The sequence below is a fragment of the Oryza glaberrima genome, chromosome 6 (assembly GCF_000147395.1).
Source record: "Oryza glaberrima chromosome 6, OglaRS2, whole genome shotgun sequence".
Classification (NCBI taxonomy): domain Eukaryota; kingdom Viridiplantae; phylum Streptophyta; class Magnoliopsida; order Poales; family Poaceae; genus Oryza; species Oryza glaberrima.
Window position 1 is genome coordinate 18303113 of NC_068331.1, and position 25860 is coordinate 18328972.

The window sequence follows — 25860 nt, forward strand, 5'->3', positions numbered from 1 at the left end:
GGTTCGTACTTATGAACCGTCATGGATGACTCACACCTGTGACAGGTCTTAACTACACCCATCACGGATGAGGATGAATGTCATCCGTGACTTTCTTTTATTTAGGCCTGATAAAGATGACTGTCATCCGTGACGGCGGCCAACCCCACACAGATGACTTTTTACATCAGTGGCCTTTGGTTTGTGATGGTACCCCTCGTCGACACATATGAGGCTTCCCGCCCATTATAGATGAGCTATCTCGTGCTAGAGGGACTTGGTGCTGATGTCGCGGTTGTCCTCGGACGAGCTGATGTAGTCGGTGATCTTGGTGGATGAGCAGGATTCGAGTGGTTGGATCATGACACACCGACCTCCCTGAAGCCTGATCTAATTATGGGAGGGAAACTGATCTAGATCCAAAAGTCGCGACGAGTAGCGAGGGAATTTGCTTGACAATTGGTGGATGTGTCCACGTCTTGTCGGGGAGGCTGCATGAAGGAGGAGTTGTCGTTGAAGATCCCACCGAGTGGTTTGAAGCCATTTCGAGGGAAGAAACTTTGGAGTAGGTCTCGGCAGCGTTTAGAGATCAAACGGAGCCGAGTTGTCGTTGAAGATCCCATCGCACTTGTCGGCAAAAAACTTGACACTCCCCTACCTGGCGCGCCAACTGTTGAATCTATAATTCGGAAATACGAAAAGGGGGTTGCACACATGATCTAAAGTGGATGGGTGATGAGAAGCGTTAATACATGTTCAGGCCTTTTTGATGAGAAGTAATACCCTATTATTGTTTCGAGGACTGTATCTGCTATGTTGTATTGATTTGATGATCTTGTTGTGAATATGCCTTTACAGAGCTCCCTACTGTTAACGACCAAATTTGGTAAATCATATATTGGATTTGGAGTCAAAGCCGAAGCGGATTTGGAGAGAGTTCGTTGTTCTCAGAAATAGAGTACGCATCGGTTGCTGTCTACGTCGGCTGATATCGAGTCGGATTGGGAGAAGCCGATATAGCCGATTTTGGCAAATGGATCTTAGAATCATTGTCGAATTCATTTAAAGTAGTGCCTATATCTTCGTGACACTCTAATCTTGTTTATGTAAATCATCGAGTTATCATATATGCTATATAATCGAGATTGATATTACTATCTGATCTTGTCGGCTAGCCTCCATCATTGAGACCAGCCAATAGAATTAGGTAATGTTGTCGGTTTATATTATATAGTATATCCACCATCTCGAAAAAGCTTTCATTGGCTTGATTGATTAGATCTTATGTTTCTCTCTGTGCTTAATGCTGCATCAGTTAAGTTTGATCTATTAAGTAATATCTAGAACCATAATTTCTAGCTTGCTTCATGATTGTTAATAGAGATAGTATCAGAGTTTCAGCTGATCTTACCTGGTTTAGATATCTCGCCCTTCATTTATTCACTTGATATGTTAAATCCCCCTTTTATGTTAGGATCTCACTTGGGTGAAATATATTAAGCTCAATCTATTAAGGTCATCCTAATAGTAGATACTTGTTTAATATATTTAATCTATAATTATATCTTAGTATAAAGAAGTATCAGAGTAATAGCAGATACACGCTAGATTTACCTATCGGCTATGGCATGAACCTATATAATCTTTGCTTTGATGTACTTTTAAACATAAGTGGTTTATATTGTCTTGGTGGCCGTCCGATCTATCCCAATCACTTGGTTTAAACATATTTTGAAGCATAGATTACATATTGTCAATATCTACAGCCGATAGAGTGAATTTAGCTCTTTAATTACTATATACTTCATTGCCGATCCGAATCATATTGCATCGGCTTGATCTCAGACGATACGTCATCGGCAATCCAGCCGATCGGCTATCGTTTATAGATTTAACTTTGACTTATTTATTTCCTGTTGGTTGCAGGATCAAACCAACAGGCACACTCTTAACTCAAAAGAAAATTTAGGACCTGCACTAGAGTAAAGCAAATCTCTCATGCAGTGTGTGTTTTTTGCATCAACACCTACCCACCTTATATAGGTTGGGGCAGAGTTACAATGAGAGAAATAAAACATCAGTTTCCTTAATCTACTTTATAATTTTACCAAATCAGGACTACAGGTCGTTTCCTTGATACACAAGGAAACATAATACCCGAGTCCCCTATAATCAGTCGGATAGTAGCCCATCCATCTGCGTATATGGTACCATAATTTCTACACTCACAATTTAAAATACAAAGATCCATCACAATTAAGGCAAAGAAAAAGCAAAAAGAAAATACACAACAAGTGTGAGAATGTATGGATCTAACCAAGATAGAAAAATCCACCGAAAATTTCGAATTAAAAACATCCCCTTGTATTTTGCTTGTTTTAGGAGAAAGAAACTTCGGGCGAATTGAATAAGGCTGTGGGAGGAAGAAGACTATATGGAGGAATTATCGCAGGCGCACTTATCTTCCAATGCAAACTCCTTAAGGTGGCAACCTACGATAATAATATGTATTCGTAGGTGGACGTCTTAAGCATTGTCTAATAATTTCCCTGCTTTGTATAATAGATAAATTGGTAGAGTTTGTAAACTAAATTGTGAACATTAATTATAGTAACTCATGAGGCATTGGCGTAAAACAAATGAGAAAGTTTATTTATTAGCCAATGATATCATCGCTCATCGTATGCTCACGTCCTCAGGACAAGACAGCATATTGCAATTATCATGGCTTATTGGAAATACAAAGAGACACAAAACAAGAGAAGTTGATAGCACACTGGCTTGGATATCAGGATATCCAACTTATTTATGACTACTCCAGGTTCATAGCCTCGTATGGGCTTCGATGTGTGTGAAACCCTTTCTGGTTGCATGTTGCGCTTGATTAGGACACAACGGTGACAGTCTGAGCTTCCTTTGTGCAGAAGCGATCGCATGCATCCTCGCAACGCTCCACGGCAGCATTCACTCCTTCATTGGCAGCAACTGAAATGAAAAGGAAAATGATTGTACGCATTGGCCTTTTTCGTTGAAAACTAATGGTGATTCAGTTTCATGTTTTTCCAGCTTACAAGTGTTTATCTTGCTGCACACTGAAGAAGTACATCCCAGCTTGCAGAAGTCAAGTACATCTGATTTCTCTGCAAAACCATGCATTTCTATTTATATTATAGTAAAACTAGCTTCTTGCAGGCAAGAATGGTTGAGCCAGAAATATTGCGACATTAATTAACAGTACAGAAGAATAGAAAAATGGAGTTAATAGTTAAGTCCATTTTACCCGTGTCAGAGTGAAGGGTGAGGTGATCGTAAGGTGGCTGGCAGCTCCCATCAAAGTGTTTGCAGGTAGAGAGTTTAGCACAGGCTTCCCTTGAGCCACCCACGAAACGGCATGAGTGTGGAGATTATGGATACCGCATATCTACGCGGCATGTATAGTCCGACTAGGTACATGTAACATACCCAAATTCTAGACCTTAAAAATTTCCTATCAAAATAGTTGAAAGCTAACTTTTCCATTTTTGAGAGCTAAAAATTTCCATTTTTAACCTAGGTGTGGTCAATCTAACTTGAACCTAAGTAAAATTTGAGAACAAATTAAAACTTTTTCATTTATAACCTAGGACATAAATGCTAACACGAGTAAAAGCATGCATACTTGCATAAAACATGTTTTGACTTGAGACCTTCATGTGCATTTGAATTTTTGATTTGCATTTCATAATAGGTCTCATGAATATTAACTAAGATCTAGATAAACAACTAAACCATTAGGGCCTAGTGCTAGCTAGAGGAAGTTAAAATAGAAACCATACACCTTAAAATATATCAACATGGCTAATGTCAAGCCTCACAAAACTAATTTGGACATCCATCTGAAGACATGTCATGAACATGAAAGTGAACAAATAAATTATATCATATAGGGTATATTCTATCTTAATCATCTCTATAAGCATTCTCTTAATTTAATACTAAAGTAAACTTATGCATAAATAGGTAAGGAGCTTATGACATGTGTAAGATAAACTGTAATTCTAACGTATCAATATCACCTCAGGTTAATGAGAGTCCAAATATAACTTTTATAAACATTTACATGCATTTAGGAAAGGGAAACACATATAAGACATAAGTCTTGCGAATTATCTAAAATAATTCGTGCAAAATAAAATCATGGGAAAATTTATGTAGGCTCTACTCAACACATAAAACTCACTGTAATTTTGGTATAATTTAATAACTAAATTTGGTACCTCAAATAAATCAGTCAAACTAATAAAAACTAGATTAACTGTAGTTCTTAATCAGCTAAAACCATACTTTGTCTAAAAGTGCATTTAACTGCATAAAAGTGTATAAGTAAAATAATTTATTCAAATACTAGGTCATTTATCATGAATAAAAATAATTTTTCCAGAATTTATCTTCTCTGTTTAGGTCTCCTAAAAATTCGAACTAGTTTCCAAAGAACCCATATTCCTCTAATTTCTGTGAGTAATCTATCCATAATTTTTGAGTGCAACCAAAGAAAATGGAATCTAGGAATCTTCATCTACCTTCATAAAAATCCAAACTAAATTATTCTACCCACAAATTAAATAATTGAATTACTAAAGTGGGAGAGAGAAATAATCCTGAAAATCATTCAAACCTTTTGTTCACCCACGTTTCTGCCCAACCCTCTCACCCTAGCTTAGTTTGCCACGACCTGGACCCACTTGGCAGTCATTCTGGCTCGTCCTCACCCTGTGCAAATCTTTCAGCCGACCAGAGACAGCCGAGAAAGAGAGAGATTGGCGCCGGCTGTGTACGACGCTTGGCCACAACGTGTCGACGCCATCAAACTCCTATTCTAGCCTTCTCCTCCTCCCAGCTGCATCTCCACACATCATTCTCCACCTTTAAGCCAAAGAAACTGAGGGAGGAGGCTCTCAACTTCTCCGTCGCCCTCATCCTTGCCGCCGGCCGCGAAGAAGACGACTATCGTACTCGCCAATAAGCCAGGTTAATCCCCATCTCTTTCGCGTTCCATACTCTCCTCACCATGCCGAGGATTTATCCTTTTAATTTCATCCTCTATCGTGCAGCGGATCGACGGGAACGCCGTCGTGCCCACGACACTCTGGAGCACGCTCCAAGCGCCGCCGCAGCCGACATCGTCGTCGTTCCGACCACTGTAGACCAAACCAAGCCGAGCCGTCGCGCCAACGTCTTCTCCTTGAAGTCTTCCTCAAAAACCCTCAAAAATCCTAGGCAATGGCGCAGCAAGTGCGGAGATCGGCTACCGTCTTCTTCACCTCCGGTCGTCGTCGCCATTGTCGATTCCGCCTCCTCCGGTGAGCCATTGTCCGATTCTTCGCGTATACACCATCCCTGGGACCTCACTAACTCCATGAAAACACATGCATGTCAATTCGATGAGTGGATCGAGCCGTTGCCGTCTTCCCGAAGCTCTACACCGTCGCCGGACCATCTTCTTCACCGCTGCCGCTGTCCAGACTTTCCCGCGCCACGTTCAAGGTTCGGTGAGCACCCTTGAGCCCATAGGATTGCATTCATGCATTTCATTCACTTAGAATCGAGCACCAACTCAACATGCAGTAGCAGCCTAAGCACAGCCGCCGCTCGGACTCGCCGCCGGCGTTACCCCGATGTCCACTGACCGAGAAAAGTAGAGGAATGGAATCGCAATAGCATGATCTTCATTTTTTCTTTTGGTCGCACCCTCAAACGAGCCACCGTTTGCCGCTGGCAAGCTTGAGATCGAGCTCAGCCATGGCTTGATCTGCTTCAGCTCGAACCAGGGACCTCCTCACAAGAATTTAGGTTAACATAGGGTCCTTTCTGCAAAAGCTCAAGACACACAGAACAGTCATAGGACTGCGGTTTGATTTCCTAAAACCCTAGGGGCCTTTTAGCATATTGGCCTGAGACCGACAGGTGGACCCCATGAGTTTAAAATCTGAAAATGTAAAAGATAATACTAAAAGCCTTTACTTTTTAACAGCAAAACACCTAAACTTGTAAAATCCATATAAAATCAAATATAACTTATTTTGAGATGATTCAAATTTCTATAGGTTCACAAAACTATGAACTTTAATGTGATAACATTAAGCTTGGCACCCTCAGCACAGACCTTGTCTCTAAAATGGGTCTAAGATAAATCATACATAAAGCATACACAAACTTATAAAATGCATATAAAGTACATCTCAACTCATTTTGGAGCAAACTCAGTTTCTACAGATCCACCAACTTATGTTCTCCTATAAAGTAAAATGAAATAGTATACATACTATGCATCAAATGCCTCTAAAACTATTACCTTTAAATGACTAGTTTTAGATAAGCTGAATTTTAGAAGTTCATATAAAATTCATCTTAGATCCTTTTTGAGTAAACCCAAGTTCTATAGAATCACCAAAACATATACTTCCAAGTTATAAAATAAAATTATATACTTACTGTATGATAAAAGCCTCTAAATACTTATGTAAGTAATAACCAACATAGAGCAACCTTAAATTGTAAAATTTGTAGAAAATTCATCTTTAGTCTAAATGAAGTGAACCAAATATCTATAGAACCAGCAAACAGTGGGCTTCAACATAGTAAAATTAAATATGGAACCTTCTGTACAGGTTATAGCTCTAAACTTTAAATTTATAGGATAGGTGCTAATCACATAGTATCGATTGAGCAATATGTATATATATAAATGTATATAGAAATACACTCTAGCTATAATGAAACCCAAATAAAACTTGTTAGACCAGTGAATGCATAGTTCCATCCCCATCCACAAAAACTTAAGGCACTTAGCTCATATAATAATTTCTAGGTTGATATAATAAATTGCTAGCATGGACTAGAGCTCCCCTAGTTTATAAAATATGAACCATGATAATAAAGACCATAAGCCTATGAACTAAGGTTAGATTAGTTAACTAAAACACTCATTTTATACACCACTAGCTAGATGAGGCAAGTTCTGGACCTAAACCTCTAAAGCCATGAACCTATAGAACACTATACACCTATAACACGTTATAACTTGTAAAAATACATAAAGAATTCATATTAAGTCCAAAAATTGTGAAACCAAATGTGTTAGTCTTAGAAAACACTCCTCTATACCTCTGTGAAGTCAAAACTAATAAACATCACTTTATAAAAATATTTTATAACACTAGCTAGGTGATACTACCTTATAATATGAGGAAACTTCTAAAATTCATAACTCCCAAATAAAAAGAGATAAAATAGAAATTCTTTCACCTAAATTCATATTATACCAGTACCTATTCACTGTGCACAAATCATCTATTTTAGAGCATTTTGGATTTTTCGCATATTTCGGTGTTTAATTGCATAACGTGTACTTTGTATAGATGATTGCTTAAACGATGAAGAAGTGATTTAGGTGCTGACATTTTCCTGATTCAAGGCAAGTCCCACCTCCCTCTCTTTGATCACTTTGAACCTATGTTTTGGAGGTTATTGAAAATGTTTGCAAATCTTGCATGTCGATTGTACACTAATAAATTAAAATTTTGTTAAACTTGTTAGATAAACTCCTATTATTTGCATTATCACCTTAACTCCACATATATCCATATTCCTCATTCCTAACCTTAGGAACAATATGACTATACCACGTTATATATGAATTTTGGAGTCACTAGGTTACTATAATGCTTAGCTATGCTTAGAATGGTCTTCCTTGTCATTATGGGCTCATTACAAATATGAAAAATTGATTTTGAAATAATCTGGACAGAACTTTAATACTTGTGATTTTCATAAATAAAATGATGGAAAACATGGATTTTAGGTTTGGGCCTCAAGTGGTGCACATATGGTGATTAGTTGTGTACCGATAGGGGGAGAGTGCGCCCAAACTGACCTAAGGACTTCACTCAATGTCAGTTCATTTCGTATACAGTGCAACCACATGTGCTAGTATGGGATAGCCCAAGCTTAGTAAATTATTTATGGTTTAGCCTTACATTCTGGTAGGCCGGTGTGTATGAGTTCGTATAATTCAGAGGAGCTTCCTATTTACCCGAAGTGGTAGTTTAGGTGACTATGCGTGTCCAATACAACGGTATTGTGCCACGTGGTGGGTTCCCGTTGTGTCCGCCACCACGGCGTTAAGTTTAAGGCGTGGGCCCGCCACTTAACGGTTCTAGGTCATATAACGTGTATGGCTTAGGATGGAGTAACACGTATCGTGCTGGTGTAAGGCTAAATCATGAATTTTGGAAAACCTTTGTTGCTGGTAATAAATCGGGTATTTATGTATCGCGTGCCATGCTCTTGCATGATTATTATTTCGCATCATGTGGGTAAAGTGTACAAACTCTGCAGAGCAAAAACTAATCGATTAGCCGTGCTCGCGGTCAAGAGCGACGTGTGGATATGTATTGAGTATAGACTTGAGTTTATTCTTCTAAATGCTGAAATTTACCTTCAAATTGTGATGAGATTTGAGAATGATCTCCTTGCTGCCATGGAAGGCAATGAGGTGCATATTTATACATGATTAATGCCTACCTTGATGCCCAATATGTCAAGAAGTAGCTTGCTGAAATTTATTTGAAAGTAAACCTGATTTAGAAATGTTTTATGCAAATAAAACTTGCTTTATGCTAAAAAGAACCATATTATGCCTTCCTTGATTATATGCCTTGCAAGTAGGGTGTTAGGCTTGTGTTGGTGCTTGCCAGTACATTATTTCTAATAATGTACTGACTCTTGTTGTTGAATTAACCTTTTGCTTGCAGGTTTTAGACTTAATCTTTGAGTGATGTGGGTAATCGACTGCTTCTTTTAGGACTTGAACTTATGGGGTAAACCCCTAGTCGGTGTGCTTGTGGATTGGGTAGACAAGCTTCCGCTGTTCTATTATTTATTTGGCCGGTCGGCCAATGTAACTAAAGTAGATGTAGTTTATAATCGCTTTCATCTTATTTGTGTTTGCTATGTATAATCATGCTTGAGATGAAAATGTGAATCTAGTGCACATCCTGGCAACTAGATTCACATGAGTATGAGTTAAGAATATTTGAGATGTTGTAGATCTTTAGCCATTTTTGTCAAGTCTCCTGAATGTGTAACACATCTGGTCACCGCCTTCGAGTGGTTTAACGGGCACATCTCAGGCTGAAGTTGACTGGCAGGCTAAAGGCCTAGCAATGTCTCCAATATTCCTTTCTCGAGGCGTCGGATATTTCATTATGCTTGTTTGATGACATGAATTATTCACTTCATCTCTCAATTATAATGGAAGGTCCGGAGAGCCTACGACAGTACAGGGTGCCATATGTAGATAGAATATCTTTATGAGGACTCGGGTTAAGTTTAAACTTGTTTGTCAAGGAAATATCTAAGATCCTAGTCGGTTACGATTGTATTTTATCTGTAATTACATATTCCGTTAGGGATATGGACTGTATTTTGTAATACGGACCCCTTCCCCTATATAAGGAGGGGTCCGGGTCCCTCTAGGGACACGATTTTTCTCAGATCATACGATCAATAATACACTCGGCGGATCAATCCCCGGACAGGAGTAGGGTATTACTTCTTGATTAAGAACGCCTGAACCTGTATAAAATTCCTTGTCTCCAAACCCATTCACTTTTCTAGCTTGATAGCCACCCCCTTTTAGTATTGCCGAAATCTTGTTTCGACAGTTGGCGCGCCAAGTAGGGGTAGCGTCAAGTTCTTCGCCGATTAAGTGCAATGGGTTCCATCTCCGGCATCGACGACTTCGTCTTCTCTCCTGGGCAGGCGTTCCAGTTCGGCAGCTTAGACTTCATCACCAACGACTTCGGCAAGATTTCTCTTCTCGACTCGGATTCGAACCAGTCGGGAAGAGGCCGGATCTCTGCCCCGTTCGGTATCCCGAACTCGGCCGAGATCTACCCCAAGGTCATCTCCGACGAGTCGGTTTCAAACCACTCGGACGAGATCCAATCTACTTCAACACCACCAGATCAAGACGATGGGGCCTACCCGCCAATCCTGATGAAACTCCCCGACGATCTGGCTGCCGTCTTTACTACAAGGGCGTCTTCTCCCCGTAGGCCTAGGCGGCATCCTGCTTCAGCACTGACCCGGCCTAGCTCTAGGGAAGTCGGCGTCATACTCCAGCCACTTGGCACGGTTTCGACGGATCAATTAGAAGGCTACTTCAGCTCCCCTGGCGTCGACTCACGACCAACAGAGATCGTAGAGTATGATGAATTCGGCTATCGCTACGACAACCGCAACCTCGACGACTTCGACGAAAGCTTTGAAGATAACTACACCCCTCTCTACTTCGGCGTCTTCATGGCTGACAACAAGACGAAAGAACGGTGCCAAGCCCGAGAAGCAGAAGGACGACGCGTACAACAGGAGGCCGAGCGATGCCGACTGGAAGAGGAGCGCCAAGCACAAGAGCAAGAACGGCTGCAGCGTGAGCAACAGGAACGTGAACGGGCTGCAAAAGAGGCTGAGGACCGATGACAACGAGCCTTGGACGCAGGGCGACGAGCGCGAGAACTTATCAGGCAGCAAGACGTTGAGGGGACAGCGGTTTTCTGCACCCCTCAATAGAACGTGGTTGTGGCGATCACTCTCCTCGATACCCTCCTCAAGGAAGACGCACTCAACCAAGCTGATCACGTCGTCAACATCTTGAACCAGACCAAGACCATGATTGCCGCCTCGGTCCCGGTTAACTCCGCAAGCGCCCGTACACCGACTGGCAGCCGAGTTCCCCATCTTCGATCTCAAGATTATCACCAGCCAAGCCTCAGCATTGCCGGCGCGGGATCCAATCGCAGGAGCAGGGGTCACGACGAGCGATCTGTCCACTCACCTCCCGAACGACACAGGGAGCGCCGAGTTGAACGGCCTTGCTCCCCACCTCGTAGGCGCCCCGTCGATCTTCGTGATACAATCAATCAGCGCCGTGCAGCACGAGGCTACGCACACCACCATTCACTGGATCGCTATGACGACGACGTGGATGGAGTCACTGCCTTTACTAATGACCTGCGTCGAGTGGATTGGCCAGACGGCTTCAAGAAGACTGGAATCGAGAAGTATGACGGCACCACTAATCCGGAGTCTTGGCTCATCGTCTACGGTCTCGCAATTCGCGCAACAGGAGGAGACAGCAAAGCCATGGCAAACTACATGCCTGTGGCTCTAGCGGATTCTGTCCAGTCCTGGCTTCATGGGTTACCCCGTGGCACGATCGGATCATGGGCGGAACTTCGTGACCACTTCATCGCCAATTTCCTGGGCACCTTTGAATGCCCCGGCACATAGTTCGATCTCTACAACGTCATTCAGAAGTCTGGAGAATCCCTTCGAGATTATATCCGGCGCTTTTCCAAACAACGCAACAAGATCTCCGACATTACCGATGACGTCATCATCGCCGCTTTCACCAAGGGGATTCGTCACGAAGATCTAGTCGGCAAGTTCGGGCGCAAGCCTCCCAGGACGGTCGAGCAGATGTTCGAAAAAGCCAACGAGTATGCCAAAGCCGAAGATGCCATTATCGCGTCCAAGTAGTCGGGTACCACTTGGAAGCCAAAGAAAGATACGCCGACTACAGGAGGAGGTGGAAGTACCAATCACAAGGACCATAAGCGTAAGCCCGAGGAACTTGTTGCAACTACTACACATTCCTCCCGACAACGTTCGCGCGTCAATACTTTTGACAAGATCATGAACTCCCAATGTCCGCATCATCCCAATTCCAATCACGTAGCCAAAGATTGCTTCGTCTCCAAACAGTTCGCAGAACAATATGCCAAGAATGCATGGAAGGCCTCTGACGGAGATCAAAGCACGTCAAAAAAGAAGGACGATGACGATGATGCCCCGACAGGTTTTCAAGACCATTGCAAGGAGCTCAACCCCATCTTTAGGACCTTTGGCTTATGAATCTAAAAGAAAACAAAAGCTGACCGAACGGGAGATTAACACTGTTCAGCCCGATACGCCCCAATATCTTCGGTGGTCGGAGACAACAATAAAGTTTGACCGCTCGGATCATCCAGACCGAGTGATCCACTCGGGGCGATCCCTCATCGATGGTGGCAGTGCACTCAACATCCTCTTCGCCAAGACCCTGGACGACATGCAGATCCCTTGCACAGAATCTAAACCGAGTAATGCGCCCTTTCACGGAGTCATTCTAGGGCTATCCGCTACGCCACTCGGCCAGATCACTCTTCCGGTCACCTTCGGCACTCGGGAGTACTTCCGCACAGAAAACGTCTGCTTCGAAGTTGCTCATTTCGAGACAGCATATCATGCCATACTCGGGCGCCCGGCATTAGCCAAATTTATGGCTGTCCCGCACTATACCTACATGATGATGAAGATGCCTGGTCCTGGAGGAGTCATATCCCTGTGGAGCAACATCAAACAAGCCGTCACATGCGACAAGGAAAGCTGCGAGATGGCCCAAACCCGCGAGATCGCGTTCGCCCGAGAAGACATCCGACTGGCTGCAACCACGACAAGCGAAGGAGAAGTGCTTGCAACCAAGATCTCAAAGAGTGGAGAAAGCGAAGCCAAGATCAAGAAAATCCCTCTAGATCCTTCTGATCCTATTAAGACTGCTGTAATAGGCACTGAGTTAGATTGTAAATAGGAAAGCATGCTCATCACCTTTCTCCAAAATAATAAAGATATCTTTGCGTGGAAACCATCCGATATGCCTGGTATTCCTAGAGAGGTGATTGAGCACTCTTTACATGTTAAGGAAGACGCTAAGCCAATCAAGCAACGACTCCGCTGCTTTGCACAAGATAGGAAAGATGCGATCAAGGAAGAACTAACTAAGCTGTTAGCAGCAGGCTTCATCAAGGAAGTCCTTCATCCCGACTGGCAGGCCAACCCAGTCCTGGTTCGGAAGAAAACGGGACAATGGCGCATGTGTGTTGACTACACCGACCTCAACAAGTCCTGTCCTAAAGATCCTTTTGGGTTGCCCCGCATTGACTAGGTAGTTGACTCAACGGCCGGCTGCGAGCTACTCAGCTTTTTGGATTGCTACTCAGGTTATCACCAGATCCGACTGCTTAAAAACTTCATTCATCACGCCCTTCGGGGCATACTGCTACATCACCATCCCTTTCGGATTAAAGAACGCAGGAGCAACTTATCAACGCATGATCCAGAGATGTTTTTCAACCCAGATCGGTCGCAACGTTGAAGCTTATGTGGATGATGTAGTCGTCAAGACCAAGCAGAAAGATGATTTGATCACGGACCTAGAAGAAACCTTTGCGAGCATCCGCGCTTTCAGGATGAAATTAAACCGTGAAAAGTGCATCTTCGGAGTATCGTCAGGGAAGCTGCTTGGATTTATGGTGTCTCATAGAGGCATACAAGCCAACCCGGAGAAAATCAATGCCATCCTCAACATGAAACCGCCAAGTTCTCAAAAAGATGTTCAAAAGCTGACTGATTGCATGGCGGCGCTCAGCCAGTTCGTTTCGCGACTCGGCGAGCGGGGGATGCCCTTTTTCAAGCTGTTGAAGAAAACAGACAACTTCTAGTGGGGACCCGAAGCCCAAAAAGCCTTTGAAGACATCAAAAAAATCCTCACTACTCCACCAGTCTTAGCTTCGCTACATTCGCAAGAGCCGTTGTTGTTATATGTATCGGCAACTTCCCAGGTTGTAAGCACAGTCATGGTCGTCGAGCGTGAGGAAGAAGGCCATGTCCAAAAAATCCAACGACCGATCTACTTCGTTAGCGAGGTTTTGGCCGATTCCAAGACAAGATATCCTCAGGTTCAAAAGCTATTATGTGGCGTTTTAATTACCGTCAAGAAGCTATCTCACTACTTCCAAGGTCACTCGGTTACGGTGGTCACATCGTTCCCACTCGGCGATATACTTCATAATCGCGAAGCAAATGGGCGGATCGCAAAATGAGCCTTAGAACTGATATCCTTGGATATATCGTTCAAGCCGCGAACTTCGGTCAAGTCCCAAGCTTCAGCTGACTTTGTCGCCGAGTGGACCGAGTGCCAGGAAGATATGCCTGAGGAGAAGATGGAGTATTGGACCATGCACTTTGACGGGTCGAAGAGACTTTCGGGCACTGGGGCTGGGGTTGTTTTAATTTCCCCGACTGGAAAAAGACTGAGCTACGTGTTGTGGATACACTTTTCTCCATCTCAAAACGTGCTGGAATACGAGGCGCTTCTTCACGGACTAATGATTGCAATCTCTTTGGGAATTCGGCGTCTGATAGTTCGTGGAGATTCACAGTTGGTTGTTAATCAAGTGATGAAAGAGTGGTCCTGCCTTGATGATAACATGACCGCTTATCGACAAGAGGTACGCAAGTTGGAGGATAAGTTCGATGGACTCGAACTCACCAATGTTTTTCGGCACAATAACGAAGCAGCCGACAGACTAGCTAATTTTGGTTCAAAACGTGAAGCAGCTCCTTCCGACGTGTTTGTCGAACATCTTTACGAACCAACCGTACCAAGGAAAGAAACAGTTGAGGCCACGGATGCTCAAGACGTAGGTATGATTGATGCCGACTAGAGAGAGCCCCTTATAAGATTTCTGACCAAACAAGAACTCCCCCAAGATAAGGATGAAGCTGAGCGGATCTCTAGGCGTAGCAGGCTCTATATCATTCACGAGGCCGAGCTGTATAAGAAAAGTCCATCAGGAATCCTGCAACGCTGTGTCTTTGGAGGAGGGGAGACAATTGTTAAAGGATATACATTCTGGCATCTGTGGCAACCACGCTGCTGCACGGACCATTGTTGGCAAGGCTTACCGGCAAGGTTTCTTCTGGCCTACAGCTGTGTCCGATGCTGACAAGATTGTGTGGACATGTGAAGGTTGTCAATTTTTCACCAGACAAACTCATCTATCAGCTCAAGAGTTGCAGACCATCCCGTTGTCCTGGCCGTTTGTGGTTTAGGGGCTTGACATGGTCGGCCCGTTTAAAAAGGCAGTCGGTGGTTATACTCATCTCTTCGTGGCTGTTGACAAATTCTCCAAGTGGTTTGAAGCTAAACTGGTCATCACAATCACGGCAGACAAGGCTAGAGATTTTTTCATCAACATTGTGCACCGGTTTGGGGTACCTAATCGGATCATCACTGATAATGGCACTCAATTCACTAGCGGAGTATTTAAAGACTTTTGTGAAGACTTCGGCATTAAAATCTGTTATGCCTCCGTAGCGCACCCTATGAGCAATGGACAAGTCGAACGAGCCAATGGCATGGTACTCCAAGGAATAAAGGCATGAGTTTTCAACCAACTGAATCCGTATGCCGGCAAGTGGGTAGAACAGCTGCCGTCTGTATTTTGGTCCTTGCGCACCACTCCCAGTCGGGCCACGGGCTAATCGCCGTTCTTCCTAGTTTATGGAGCAGAAGCAATGTTGCCTAGTGAGGTGAAATTCGAATCTTTACGTTTTCGCAACTTTCGCGAGGAGCGCTACGGAGAAGACCGAGTAGATGATCTGAACCGACTGGAAGAGGCCCGCGAAGCAGCCTTAATTCAGTCGGCCCGATACTTGCAAGGGTTGCGCCGTTATCATAATCGCAACGTTCGATCACGAGCCGTCTTAGTCGACGACCTGGTTTTGAGAAAAATTCAAACTACACGAGATCGGCACAAGTTATCCCCCTTATGGGAAGGACCAATCATAATCTCCGAAGTTACTCGGCCAGGTTCCTATCGACTCAAGCGTGAAGACGATACTCCTATCGACAATTCTTGGAATATTGAACATCTTCGTCGTTTTTATGCTTAAGCTTTGCTTTTGTATTTCCCTATTTTGACTGCTAACATCAAGCTTTCTCTTGAGTTATCAGTCGGGGGCTACTATAATAATAATGGAGTGTGACTTTTATCAATTCAATTTGCTTACTTGATTTATCAGAAGCAATGAGGACTGAAAGTTTTTTAATAGTTTTTGCGGGTTTTAGGCTCAATAAGGTTTGACAAAAGCTTTTAAGAAATCAAAAGCTAAGTTTGAAATATTGAGCACAACATAAATTCATCAGTATTGTACAAATTGTGCCTCCATCATCATCATCATCACTATCAGATCTATTGTTATGATATAACATCAATCGATATCAGTCTTTTCATCATCAGAGTTATTAGATCTAGTCGACCGAAGGTCGTTGTCCTGGAATCTCTCAACTACATCAACTGCTATCTTATCGGCGGCTTTCTGCGCATCGTTGATGAGGTCGAGAGCGGCTTCTTTGCTCGTACCGTCTGCGAAGCCATCAATGGCGTCAATATCGATCTTCGGGTATAGAGACTTGGTCATCGCCAATGCCAGGCTCGCTCCCATACTTCCAGCCTCCTTGATATTCTTAAAATATGTATCCCGAGCAACTCTCAGCTTGTTGAAGATTTCGGAAGCATCGAATGTACTCGGACCATTGTTATTAAAGAACATGGCTTGGACGAGTGGGGTAGCAGCGTTGGCGACTTCATCCCTGGTCCCTTCAAGCCTCTTGATTTTGTTGACTAAGACATCGAATTGAGCTTGAGACATGATTTTGCGGTCTGCATGAACAGATTCATATCAATGTGTGGGCATAAAGAAGAAAATGGTTTCTGAAGTATTAATTGCTAGTACCTTCAACATCTTTCAAAGCCGAGTCCCTTTGTCTTGCCAATTCGGCCTTGTCATTTTCCGGAGTTTGGATCCGCTTCTCCAGTTCAGATATGTTGGCGGCTTGCACTATATTACTTCTAGTTAATTGAGATTACAAGGATGGCAGCACAAGTAAGTTGGACAGAGCTTGTGTGTACCTTTTGATGAGCCACTCAGTTCGAAGTTGGAGTCTTGAAGCTCGGCGATCCGATCTCTCATATCATGTTCAGTTTTCCTGGCAAGCTCCCTAGCTTCGTGCAGCTGGTTTCAGGTAGCTTCAAGGGTTCCAAGGTGGGGAACTAACCTCTCAAGAGTGACAGTTTTTGCCTCATTCCTGAGATGGATTCTCTGCAAAACAGTTTTACCGGAATTTGAGCTAAATGGCAAATAGGATGGTTGAGGCCGTGCATGAAGAAACTTACGTTCACAATGCGAGTAGCCTGGCTGAGTGCCTTTTTCAGCAGACATACTTCCTCACCTTCTTTTTGCTTATTTATCACAATTCCCTGAGGTTGCATATCGTCATTCCACCACTTGACCAGAATGGGAGGGCACGAATCTTCAGCTGCTCGTATCCGGAGGATCTCTTCTTCATCACCAATCATTGGCCCTTTTGTATCCATGAATAAAGGTGAAACAATCGAATAGAGTCTGTTAGATCAAAATGATTTCGGATAATGTGTTTACCTGTGATGATTTCCGGTCGGGGACGAGTAGACTCTTGTGCTTTTATAGGAGAGCTGGATCCTGGGTCATTACTGGCATCCTTTATAAGAGGGCTGTTCGCTTGAGTTTCAACTTCAGGGATCTCTTGTTTTGGTTCTGTGCCCGACTGGTTTCCAGTCGGGGGCTCCTGATTAACTCCGGTTCCAGCTTCGGCCGACTGACTTCTAGTCGGGGGCTCGTTGCTGGGTTTTACATTGTCGGTTGCCGGCTGATTGTCACTTGGGTGATCTTCTGTGGTCGGCTCGGTCTCTTTTGAAGGACCCATCTCCATGTCAGTTGGTTCAGCATCTTTTCCAGAAGAATCTATATCAGATGGCTTCCTACGAGTTCGAGTTGTACCATTGTTGTTATTTCAATAGTGGGTGAGCAGCACTACGGGGGAGGTAGTCAAACGATTCGTACCTGGAAGATTTCCTGATCTTCGGCATTGGACGACTGGATGTTTTCTTCTTAGGGTTGGTTTGCTTTGGCAGTTTTCCGGTTGCCTCTTTATTGCCGGATTTTCCAGCATCATCGCCTTCGTCATCGCTCAGGACCAATTTCCTCTTGTGCGAATCTGATTGGATGGTTGATCTTGAGATGTTTGATTGAGTTTCAGACATGATTTTTGGTCCTCCGCTTGCCTGACCAGTCTGCCGGCGAGGTGATCGGCGTCGGGTAATTGGAGGGTCTGATTTCATCAGGGCGAATTCCTGGGTATGATGATTCGAGCTTTTTATCAACCTTGCTTATGATAAGAGAATGCTTAGAAACGAGCTGGGATTTTAGGTACATACCGGTGGAGGGGGATTGAAGGCATTTTATGGCACCACAGGCAGCAAGTGTGAATAGCTTACTACAATTGCATTTGAGAAAATTTTATACATCCTCTCCTTCATGACCTTGAATTCGAGAGATTCGGGATCTTCACGGTTAGGGTCATGTTTACCGTCGAATTCGAAGGCCGTGCGAGATCTTTCTTTGATCGGGGCTAGCCGGCTCTTGATGAAGTGCCGGGTGATTTGTTCCCCCTGCAAACCCTGCTCCTTTAGCTTCAACATGCGATCCATCAGGGTGAGCGCTTGGGCGGATTCCTCTCCCATTGGAAGTGAATTCCAGGTGTTTTGATAAACTGGAGGGAGACAGGAGTACTCGGGGAGTGCAGGCTCGGGGTTCTGAACATAAAACCAATTTGCGTGCCAGCCTTTGTTTGAAGTTTTGAACGGCATGGAGAAATACTTCTGGCTCAGAGTTCCCCTCAGTTGGAATCCAGCTCCCCCAACTATGCATGGTTTGCTTTTGTTCGGTTGGGGCTTGAGGAAGAAGATGCGACGGAATAGGGCAAAATGTGACCTAATGCCCCAAAAAGCTTCACAGGTGTGTATGAAGTTAGCGATATGGACTATGGAGTTTGGGTTTAGGTGATGTAAACTGATCCCATAAAAATCCAGAATTCCCCGGAAGAACCTTGAGGTTGGAAGAGAAAATCCGCCATAAAAGAAATGAGAAAATACCACGACTTCATGAGTGTCGGGGGTCGGGAATGCTTCGCCGAATGCCGGACGCTATCCAATGATCTCCTTCGCCGGGAGAACGCCGTGCACCACCATCTCCTTCAGGTTTTCCTCCGTTACATCGGAAGGCGCCCATTGGCTCTCGAAACTTTCTCTCTCTTCCGCCATGGATGCGAATTGGGTGATGCGATTTGCTTTGGAAATGGCCGAGAATGGATGGGGGATTGATGCGGTGGGTGCGTAGATGATTTCTGTGGAGTTTTGGAAGGTGGATTCGAGTGAATTGGAGAACCGTAGTTCCGCCGGAGTGGTTTTGTACTGTAGTGAGAAATGGGGAAAGTGGCGATAGTCTTGGCGGGAAACACGAAGCGACGCTTTGACTCCGGCGTTTATTTCGCTAGGGTATTGGGAGTGCTAATGGGCCTGGGCCTATACAGTACTTCAGCCCAATTCTATTATCAGTGTGGCCCGTTGTGATCCCTAGGGACTTAGGCATTTTTGCTTTGGCAATTTGTGCTCACAATGGTGTGGCCCGATGCTGTTAAAATCCTTTTTAATGCAGTTAGATGATTCTTTGGAATTACTACGATGCGAATAAAAAGGTACCCAACAGGTTGATTTTGTAAGTCTTTTTAGGCTGCAAAAGCTGTTTGGGTTTGTTGAGATAACTGGTTTTTATCAGTTATTTACTCGGCATGCTTATTCTTTTGGTGTGAGTCATAGCCTAGGCTATTTAGACTTATCACTAATTATATTATTACATTTATATCACATTTGATGGATCTTTTTGAGAATTTTTATTCGGATTCTTGTCAAATGTGTGAATTTATGGACCTTAGGAGTGTTTATCACTCGGGCCTTTTCATATTTCGATTCTTGGTATATTAAAGCTAAAAGCAGTCGGCTTGATGTTTTATTGGACGCCGCATAAGCTTTGCTATATGATGTTCGGTTGTAAAACCACTTGGTTCTTGACTATATGTTTAGTTTTTTTAACTAACCACATAGTCGGGGGCTACACCTAATTAGGTGCATCTAGTCGATGCACCCGGTTTTTTCTATTTTAGACCTTCACAGTCTTTGGTTTTGGTACTCGGAGATCTATACAGAAGGAATTGAAGCATTCGGATTATTGCTTTATATTTCAAGAGAAGGCTATTTCGTCGACTGTAAAGGTCTCGGGGGCTACTGTAGAGATTATGGATACCCCATATCTACACGGCATGTATATTCCGACTAGGTAATGGGTGCCATATGTAGATAGATTATCTTTATGAGGACTCGGGTTAAGTTTAAACTTGTATGTCAAGGAAATATCCGAGATCCTAGTCGGTTACGATTGTACTTTATCTGTAATTACATATTCCGTTAGAAATATAGACTGTATTTTATAATACGGACCCCTTCCCCTATATAATGAGGGGTCCGGGTCGATCTAGGGACACGATTTTTCTCAGATCATATGATCAATAATACACTCGGCGGATCAATCCCCGGACAGGAGTAGGGTATTACTTCTTGATTAAGAAGGCCTGAACCTGTATAAAATTCCTTGTCTCCAAACCCATCCACTTTTCTAGCTTGATAGCCACCCCCTTTTAGTATTGCCGAAATCTTGTTTCGACAGTGAGTTATAGACGTTTCTTGCCGAGGTGGATGGGCAGCAGCTCTTAGCTTCCACATGTATCTTCTCCTGCTGCAGGACTAAGCCTAGCACCAGAGCACACATGATCAAACTCTTCACACCTTCCATGTTTCCTATCTAGTTTTCAGTGAGATTTACACGAGGATCAACAAACTAAACCAAAATGGGTTCAAAGGCTACTGCTAATTTGTTGCTCTCTTTTATGCAGATGTTGAGAGTGAGGCGCCTATTTATAGGCACAGCCAAGCATCTCACGACCAAGCTACACTGCATGATTCAGTGATTATTTAACTAATTGGATCATTAATAACTATATTTATTGTGCTCCATATATATTCTTTGTTTGCATTAGCTGTGGTACGTACTAGCTGCCCATGTGGATCGAGTGTGCAGTGTCTTCTGTAGACTGCAAGTTCCGATTTCTGAAATATTTGAGCTGCCCATGAGGTGAACGTACTGGTATATTAAAGCCATATCTTCTGCCTTACCAGCATGTATTACTGGAACGCTATAGTTAGATAGATGTTTGTTAAAATTTAGCTGAAAAAATAATTCAATTACTCTGCTACCACGTAATGGGCTACTGCTGGCCTATCACTGCCGGTCGGGCGTAAGCAACACCGCTCGTTCATTTTTAATAAAAAAACAATTAATTAATCGCAACTCTCTCGCTCTCTCGAAATATAGCTTTGTAGTTTTAAATTTTGGAATGGACGGAGTACTACACAATAGGCAGAGCAGGTTACAACACTCTATTTGCTGCCCGCTTTAGAATCTCCGGGTGCATAATCGGCAGTGAAACTGCTACTAGCACCTAATGTTACTTAATACTCCATGCGTTTCGTGTTATATGACTTTCTAGCATTGCTCACATTCATATCGATGTTAATGAATCTATACACATATATGTATAAATTCATAATATCTATATGAATGTGAAGAATACTAAAAATTCTTACAAGAGTAAAATGCACCAGCGGTCCTTAAACTTGTCAGAAGGTTTCACTTAGGTCCACGAATTTGCAAAGCGCACATCGAGGTCTCTAAACTTGGTTTATTATATCATCCAGGTGCAAAACCACTTTTGACCATGGTTTTGCCTACGTGGCATGCCACGTGGACGATGACATGGATTTTTTTATATTTTTTTCTCCCTTCTTCCTTCTTTTTTCTCTTTTATAAAAAGTCGATGACGTGTACGAGGCATTTTCATCTTTTCGACAAGGAAGAAAGAGAAAAAAGAAGGAAGAAAAGAGAAAAAAATAAAAAAAAATTCCATATCATCGTCCACGTGGCGTGCCACGTAGGCAAGACCACGGTCAAGTTCGTGGACCTAAGTGAAACCTCCTGACAAGTTTAAGGACCACTGGCGCATTTTACTCTTCTTACAACATGGAACGGAGGAAGTACCAGTTAAACTGTGTTCGTACTTGGTGAGTTCCTAACTTCCACTCTCACATTTTCCACGTGCATGTTTCACAACCCGCTAAATTGTTAAATCTTACAAAAGTTGTTTAAAAATCATAGTTTTTTTAAAAGCAATCCTTTTTACCTAATACTTGGCCAATCATGTGCAAATGAGTTGCTCCATTAAACATGCTGTTGATGGAAAATACAGCAGCCTAGGAGATCTGCTTAACTCCAGCGCAGGTCTAAGGCTAGCCTCGAGTGTGTCAACGGCTTCACAATTGATTTGATTCTACAATCAGCAAGAAAAACAGAAGTAGAGTTAGCCGATAGCTAATCGGCCGATAGGCCGACAGCGTATCGTCGGTGGTCTCAGCCGATGGAGTTAGACCAAGTCAGCTATAGACTAGATAAATCAAAGAATAAAAGACCCTAAACATGCCTCATCGGCTATAATACTGCTTATTAAGTTTGATAAAGAAATTTAAGACATTATTATGAAAATAGCTAATGGAACAGTATTTAGAGTAGAAGAAAGATAAATAAAGATAGCGTACCAGCTAATACTCTAGTACAAACCTGTATAGCCAAATCAATCTATAGCTATATATGATCAAGTAGAGACCAATTCAGCCGATATGACCTAGACTTGATATATTCCTGTGAAGCGATCTGTGTATATAGATGGCGAATACACATGAAACAAATAAAGAAATATGCATATCTGGTAAGATCGGCTGAAACTCCGATACTATCCCTAATTATGATTAATTCCAGTTTAGTTTTTAGGGTTCTAAACAAGACTAGGGATGATGCATCACAAAGTAGGTAAAGAAGTCTAAAGTCTAAACAATCAAGCAATTAATCACTTTTCAAGATGGCGAATTCCTTAATCAATCTAATCTAGTAAGGCGATTTAGCCGATACCGGCGAGAACCCTAAAGCGGGAACCAGCCGATAGGGCTAAATCGAGATACTAATACTAGATTAACTAAGACATATGATAGCATATGGTCATGGTAAAAGGTCTAAAACATCCAAAACGACATAATTGCTCCGATAGGATAAGCCATCGAGACAGGTTACCTCTTGTCGAGAGAACTAGCCGAAAAGAAGAACGAAAAGGGTGGCGATGCGCCGAAGTTATATTGGATTGTCTCCCGTATTACAGAGCTATGGGGTTCATATTTATACCCCGAGTACAAAGTTAGTCTATTTTGGCCACGACTCAAACCTTCCTAAAGATAAGATACAAACAAGACTATATACGGTGGTCTCTAGCTAAATCTAACAAAACCCGACATAACTAACTTAATTAACAGATACAATTGCCTTAAATGAGCTCTATCTCTATTTGGCAATAAAAGTTATTCTAATCTAGGCCAATACCGAGCCCAAGTCATATTGTATCGGCTGCTCGCCTTATCGGCTAGGTGAACTTCCTGCCATGTTTCCCGCCGATACGACGCTAGCCGATGCGCAGTCCGACTTCTGTTCCAATTCGATTCCACATCAAATCCACTTCGATCTTGATTCTTCCTCTTTGAGTCTGATGCAAAATTCTGTTGTTAACACATGCCCCCCAATTAAGTTGTATTATATAATGCAGCGGAAATAGCTCTTATCGGGCCGCAAAAGTCTAGGTGTTGGTATTTCTTAACGACATTACTAAAAATATAAATTCCAAGTAATGGCACAGAAATAATTCTGGTATATTTATGGTTACAGAAGTAATCCGCAAGTGCATGGATATACCATTGTTGTATTTCACCTGAAAGTATTTCAAGGTATCATATTTATTTAATCGCAAGAGAAGATTTATAAAAGAACTATGTGAACAATTTATATACATCATGTGTATAATCAAAGTCTAGGTAGGGGTTAATTCAAATATATGGGTGGAGTGACACAGCAGAAGAACTCTGATTCTCACATTAATTAATCCTAAGCTATGTCGAAGAAGAAATAGAAAAGCAATCAATTCCTATACCTCCAATATACACTCAATTCTACTCCCTCCGTTTCATATTGTAAGACTTTCTAGCATTACCAACATTCATATAGATGTTAATGAATCGAGATACATATATATATATATATATATATATGTTTAGGTTTATTAACATCTATATGAATGTGGGCAATGCTAGAAAGTCTGACATTTCGAAACGGAGGAAGCAGTTTACATCTACTAGTATACTCCCTCCGTCCCAAATTATAAGGCCTATATTTTTTACACATTCTTCAATAACATACTTTAACTAGTATTTTATTTCATTCTATGATTGCAACAAATATGAAATTAGCATCACATGAAAGTACTTCGAAATATAAATCTAGTGAGATAACATGCATAATATTTAGTATTGATATAGTTAGTATGATTATTAGTCAAAAGCTATCGAGTTTGATTTTCCTTAAAAAGGCGGCGCCCTATAATTTGAAACAGAGGGAGTACAACTGTGCGGCCAATACCCCATAATAGTGCTTTCTTGGTGTTTCGAGAGACCACTGCCGAGTTTTTTACGACAACCTGTCATGGCCCGTCCAACCGGGACTAAATGCGGAGGAGTACACTCCCAAGGAAATTGTATTTGGAATACATGCTAACATGGAGGAATACCCATACTGAGCTGTCACCATCAGCGGCCCACCTCTACTGTCCCGTAGCATATATACCCAAATAATGATATTTAATAATCTAAGCACCATGCCTACATTATTAAATACTATTCTATATCCCCATGGATGACATAGAGTAATCGAATATTTGGACCTTAAACCCACACCACTGCACCTCTCTGGTAAGCTAACCCACAATTATAACAACATAGATATAAAGTAGAACCTATACTCAGAGAATGTAAACTACCGAGAGTATATCCGCTATGTTGTATTGATCTGATGATATGGTTATGAATATGCCTTTGGAGGGCTCCCTTCCCATCTTCTACAGGTTGGGGACAGGGTTACAACGGTAGGAATACGACATCAGTTTTCTTCATCTACTTTACAATTTTACCAAACCAGGACTACAGGTCGTTTCCTTGATACACAAGCAAACGTAATACCCGTGGCCCCTATAATCAGTCGGATAGCCCATCCATCTACGTATATGGTACCATAATCTCTACACTGACAATTTAAAATACATAGATCCATCACAATTAAGGTAAAAGAAAAACAAAAAAAAATACACAAGTGTGAGAATGTATGGATCTAACCATGGTAGAAAAATCCACCGAAGATTTCGAATTAAAAACATCCCCTTATATTTTGCTTAGTTTAGGAAGAAATAAACTTCGGGCGAATTGAATAAGATCATGGGAGGAAGAAGGCGGCTTCATAGAGGAATAATCGAGGGTGCACATATCTTCGTATGCAAACTCCTTAAGGTGGACACCTGCGACGATAATATATATTCGTAGGAAGACGTTTTAAGCATTGTCTAATAATTTCTCCCTACTTTGTATAATAGATAAATTGGTACCGTTTGTAAACTAAATTGTGAACATTAATTGTAGTAAGGCCTAGTTTAGTTCATGGGTAAAAAGTTTTAGCGTGTCTAAACATAGACTAATAATAAAACAAACTACAGATTCCGTCTGTAAATTGCGAGACAAATTTATTAAGCCTAATTGATCTGCCATTAGCAAATGTTTACTTTAGCACCACGTTGTCAAATCATGGCGCAATTAGGCTCAAAAGATTCGTCTCGCAATTTACACGCAATCTGTGTAATTAGTTTTTTTTTTCTATATTTAATACTCCATGTATGCATGTGCCTAAACATTTGATGTAACAGGGTGAAAAGTTTTTGCGTGGAAACTAAATAGGTCTTAACTCATGAGGCATTGGCGTAAAACAAATGAGAAAGTTTTTTTATTTGCCAATGATATCATCGCTCATCGTATGCTCACGTCCTCAGGACAA

The 25860-nt window shown here is 42.3% G+C and overlaps 1 protein-coding gene and 1 long non-coding RNA gene across 3 annotated transcripts in view; one reads left to right on the forward strand and one right to left on the reverse strand.

The window, feature by feature from the left end:
* Positions 1–20628, reverse strand: part of LOC127776049 (leaf-specific thionin BTH6-like) — a 36738-nt gene extending 16110 nt beyond the window's left edge. The window contains exons 1-2 of the mRNA XM_052302366.1: positions 20508–20628; positions 3260–3376 (exon numbers count right to left, since the gene is read on the reverse strand). Coding sequence (XP_052158326.1) covers positions 3260–3376; positions 20508–20628 — 238 coding nt within the window. The remainder of the gene's footprint in view (positions 1–3259; positions 3377–20507) is intronic.
* On the forward strand, positions 4913–7423 carry LOC127776050 (uncharacterized). Of its 2 annotated transcripts, none has more exons than XR_008018101.1 (3): positions 4913–4986; positions 5070–5507; positions 7377–7423. It is a non-coding gene; the product is annotated as an uncharacterized LOC127776050 (long non-coding RNA). The 2 variants fall into 2 exon arrangements; XR_008018102.1 differs by having other exon boundaries at positions 5070–5502; positions 7377–7419.
* Positions 20629–25860: the final 5232 nt, after the last annotated feature.